Below are 5000 nucleotides of genomic sequence, written 5' to 3' on the forward strand. Positions count from 1 at the left end.
AAAACACAGACAGTCAGACACACACTCTCACAAACACACTCACAGTCAGACACACACTCACAGTCAGACACACACACTCACAGTCAGACACACACTCACAGTCAGACACACACTCTCAGTCAGACACACACTCTCAGTCAGACACACACTCACAGTCAGACACACACTCACAGCCAGACACACACTCACAGCCAGACACACACACTCTCACAAACACACTCACAGTCAGACACACACTCACAGTCAGACACACACTCACAGTCAGACACACACTCAGTCAGACACACACTCAGTCAGACACACACTCACAGCCAGACACACACTCACAGCCAGACACACACACTCTCACAAACACACTCACAGTCAGACACACACACTCTCACAAACACACTCACAGTCAGACACACACTCACAAACACACACAGTCAGACACACACACACACACACACACACACACAGTCAGACACTCAAAAACACTCACACTCTCACAGTCAGGCACACACACTCACAGTCAGGCACACACTCACAAACACAGACAGTCAGACACACACGCACAAACACTCTCAGTCAGACACACACTCACAAACTCTGTCAGACACACACTCACAAACACACAGTCAGACACACACTCACAAACACACAGTCAGACACACACAAAAACACACACTCATTTCATATGAGACACACAGTCACACTCTCACAGTCAGACACACTCTCACAAACTCTCACACAGTCAGACACACTCACAAACACACAGTCAGACACACACTCTCAGTCACACACACAAACACACACTCATTTCATATGCAGAGTTTTTAAGACCAAATCACTTTAAAATTGCCCATATTTTACACATATTGTGTGTAAAATATGGACAAGAAAGTTTCACACAATATTTAAACATATTACGGCCTTACATTTGGTAAAACTGAACACGCAGTTATGAAAATCACTGCAGATATAAACATGACTTCAGAAATGTATCAATATAGTATGGAAGCACATTTCTGCATAAGAGAAAATATAGCTTTGGTAAACCAGAATTATGACATTGAATAGTTGAATAGTAAATTGAAAAAAAAAAAAAAGCCCAAAAAGTCGAAATTCACTTACCAGATAATGACATACTAACTCATCATAAAGAGATCGAAAAGATGAAAATGATGACAGTCATAATTATGATTGAAAAGCATGTTTGTATATTTGTCAGAGATGTGCTTCTACACGTCACACTCTCACCGCTGATAAATCACTACATAAATCACGCTCAATACATCAAAACTAGTTTCATCTGATCATATCATACAATCACGGAGGACAACAGAGGCTTTGGACTGAGACGCGTTTATTAAATATGATTCATATGATTGGTGTGGCCCTCCATCACCCGTCGTACCAGTCGAGAAACAGCAGCGAGAACGAGCACATGACCAGGAAGAAGAGGACCCACACGCGGAAGCCGGCGTTGTTCTTGATGGCCTGAGGAACACACACACACACACACACACACACACACGAGTTATGAAGAATCATCATCCATATACCGGAAGAATACAGCTGCATGCATGTTTCATTTACTGGCGATTGAGTGTGGAAGGCCAAACAAACACACTTTGGTAAAGCATATTTATTTAAGTCATAATTATTACATTTTACGTTAGAAGTTGAAAATAAGGCAGAATTGTGACTTTTTATGTCATAATTTCAACTTCTCATAATTATGATAGTATGTAAATTTTGACATAATTTGAACATATTGAGTTATAATTTCGACTTAGTATGTCAATTTCAACTTTTGTCATAATTATAAAAATATATATTTTTAATATTTTAATTTAGAATTTTTAGGTCAAGTGTACAAGTGTTTTTAAGTGTGTGTGTGTGTGTGTGAGAGAGAGAGAGAGAGAGAGAGGTGTGTGAGAGAGAGGTGTACGTGTGTGAGAGAGAGAGAGAGAGAGAGAGAGAGAGAGAGAGAGAGAGAGAGAGAGAGAGAGAGAGAGAGAGAGAGTGTGTGTTCATTGGTTTTCTTACCTCTCTAATATCTTCATTTCCTTCTTTCACGTTCTCTGTTGCACCAACCACCAGTTCATGAATGCTGTCGATCTCAGACTCCTGTAACACACACACACACACTGTTAGAAAGACAAAAGGTTTTAAAAGTTAAATGTTTAGGCTGGTTGAAATGATTGCGATGGCCAGTATATGAAGATGATGACCTGAACAGCGAAACACAGTTCCTCTGCGAGACGTTATTAATAAACGCCAGACGGCCAAAAGTCACATTGTGAAGCTTTAAAATAGAAATATCACATGCAGGTTTGGGTTTGGGTCACATGCAGGTTTTGGGGGCGGGGTTTGGTTTTGGGGTGGGGGTTTTGGGGGCGGGGTTTGGTTTTGGGGTGGGGTTTGGTTTTGGGGGCGGGGTTTGGTTTTGGGGGCGGGGTTTGGTTTTGGGGTGGGGGTTTTGGGGGCGGGGTTTGGTTTTGGGGGCGGGGTTTGGTTTTGGGGTGGGGGTTTTGGGGGCGGGGTTTGGTTTTGGGGTGGGGGTTTTGGGGGCGGGGTTTGGTTTTGGGGGTGGGGTTTGGGGGTAGTGCGCGGATGAGGAGGAGGGAGGGTCGAGCTAGCCTCCGTTTTGTTTGACAATACTTTGAACGTCACCCAACATCACTTACAGCAGCTTTAAGTGATAACTATGAGATGCAATAAATAATAATAATGACAAAAAGTTAAATCGAAAATCTGACTCTTCTTTCAAATTTTTGAGATTTTATCTCATTATTAAGACTTACGACATAAGATTTACCACAGAATGATTTTGTTTTCTTATGTGGAGGAACTGGGCTTCCATAGAAGATGCATTACTTTCTCTCTATTGTCTTAAACCGCATGAAGTGTGTGTGTGCGTGTGTGTGTATGTGTGTGTGTCGACCTCTGACCTGGTGGAGGACCTTCTCAGAGAAGATTTCCTGCAGTCGAGAGATTTCCACAACCTTCCCCTCGATCTGCCTGTAACACACACACACACACACACACGCACACACGCACACACGCACAGTTTGTAATTATTTGTGAAATTTACAAGCAATTTCTGAGTGAGAATTGTTTTAAAGCCTCAGTAAGATTTCAATCATTTACAGTCTGATCAATATTTAAATATTTGTGTTTTGATTTAAATCAGTGATCGATGATAATAACATTAAAATCTCACCGGACTTCATCCACCAGACTGTTCATCTCACCAACCAGCCTCTGATTCTCCTGCTCGAACTAACACACACACACACACACACTGAACACTGCACCAGTGTGATGAATTGAGTGTAATGAAGTGAGAGAGAGAGAGAGAGAGAGTGTGTGTGTGTGTGTGTGTGTGTGTGTGTGTGTGTGTGTGTGTGTGTGTGTGTGTGTGTGTGTGTGTGTGTGTGTGTGCGTGTGTGTGCGTGTGTGTGTACCATCTGTATCTCCTCTGGTGAAAGGTCGTCTTCAACTCTAGTCTCCTCCCATAGATCAACATTACTGTCTGAAACTGGTTTATCTGCAACACACACACACACATCTTACTTTTTCTGATGCCACAGAACCTCAAATATGGACTGAAAATATGATATTTTAGTTGATAAAGACCCAATTGTAAGTATGTGTGTGTGTGTGTGTGTGTCTCACCACTGTTCTCCTCTCCATCACTCTGGTGTTTGTCATGATTGATCTGCTCCGGTTCTAATCTGGAACTGGAAACGGTTCATGTTCACGTCAGTGTAATCAATCAATAATCACACACTCTGAAAGATACTCAGACTTGTTTCCCTTACTTACAGAATTTTCACATTTTAAGTATAAAAACCCTGTAGGGGTGAAATCTTTGCGCGGCAGGAGGAGCCGCCACTAAACCCTCCGCTACTAAACCTGCCACCACTAAACCCTCCGCTACTAAACCTGCCACCACTAAACCTGCCACCACTAAACCCTCCGCTACTAAACCTGCCGCCACTAAACCCTCCGCTACTAAACCTGCCACCACTAAACCCTCCGCTACTAAACCTGCCACCACTAAACCCTCCGCTACTAAACCTGCCACCACTAAACCCTCCGCTACTAAACCTGCCACCACTAAACCCTCCGCTACTAAACCTGCCGCTACTAAACCTGCCACCACTAAACCTGCCACCACTAAACCCTCCGCTACTAAACCCTCCGCTACTAAACCTGCCACCACTAAACCCTCCGCTACTAAACCTGCCACCACTAAACCCTCCGCTACTAAACCTGCCACCACTAAACCCTCCGCTACTAAACCTGCCACCACTAAACCCTCCGCTACTAAACCTGCCACCACTAAACCCTCCGCTACTAAACCTGCCGCCACTAAACCTGCCACCACTAAACCCTCCGCTACTAAACCCTCCGCTACTAAACCTGCCACCACTAAACCTGCCACCACTAAACCTGCCACCACTAAACCCTCCGCTACTAAACCTGCCACCACTAAACCCTCCGCTACTAAACCCTCCGCTACTAAACCTGCCACCACTAAACCTGCCACCACTAAACCCTCCGCTACTAAACCCTCCGCTACTAAACCCTCCGCTACTAAACCTGCCACCACTAAACCCTCCGCTACTAAACCTGCCGCCACTAAACCTGCCACCACTAAACCCTCCGCTACTAAACCTGCCGCCACTAAACCTGCCACCACTAAACCTGCCACCACTAAACCCTCCGCTACTAAACCTGCCGCCACTAAACCCTCCGCTACTAAACCTGCCGCTACTAAACCCTCCGCTACTAAACCTGCCACCACTAAACCTGCCACCACTAAACCCTCCGCTACTAAACCTGCCGCCACTAAACCTGCCACCACTAAACCTGCCACCACTAAACCCTCCGCTACTAAACCTGCCGCCACTAAACCCTCCGCTACTAAACCTGCCGCTACTAAACCCTCCGCTACTAAACCTGCCGCTACTAAACCCTCCGCCACTAAACCTGCCACCACTAAACCT

General features: G+C 44.8%; 1 protein-coding gene across 4 annotated transcripts in view; it reads right to left on the reverse strand.

The window, feature by feature from the left end:
- Positions 1-5000, reverse strand: part of stx18 (syntaxin 18) — a 17981-nt gene that overhangs the window by 154 nt on the left and 12827 nt on the right. For 2 of the 4 annotated variants that reach the window (XM_079630300.1, XM_079630299.1), the window contains exons 7-12: positions 3664-3728; positions 3453-3535; positions 3209-3267; positions 2937-3006; positions 2032-2112; positions 873-1479 (exon numbers count right to left, since the gene is read on the reverse strand). In XM_079630300.1, coding sequence (XP_079486426.1) covers positions 1384-1479; positions 2032-2112; positions 2937-3006; positions 3209-3267; positions 3453-3535; positions 3664-3728 — 454 coding nt within the window. In that variant the 3' untranslated portion in view covers positions 873-1383. Of the gene's footprint in view, positions 1480-2031; positions 2113-2936; positions 3007-3208; positions 3268-3452; positions 3536-3663; positions 3729-5000 lie in introns of all 4 variants that reach the window. The other 2 variants (XM_079630298.1, XM_079630297.1) reach the window with 2 other exon arrangements.

The sequence above is a fragment of the Phoxinus phoxinus genome (genome assembly GCF_949152265.1).
Source record: "Phoxinus phoxinus genome assembly, chromosome: 12".
Classification (NCBI taxonomy): Eukaryota; Metazoa; Chordata; class Actinopteri; order Cypriniformes; family Leuciscidae; genus Phoxinus; species Phoxinus phoxinus.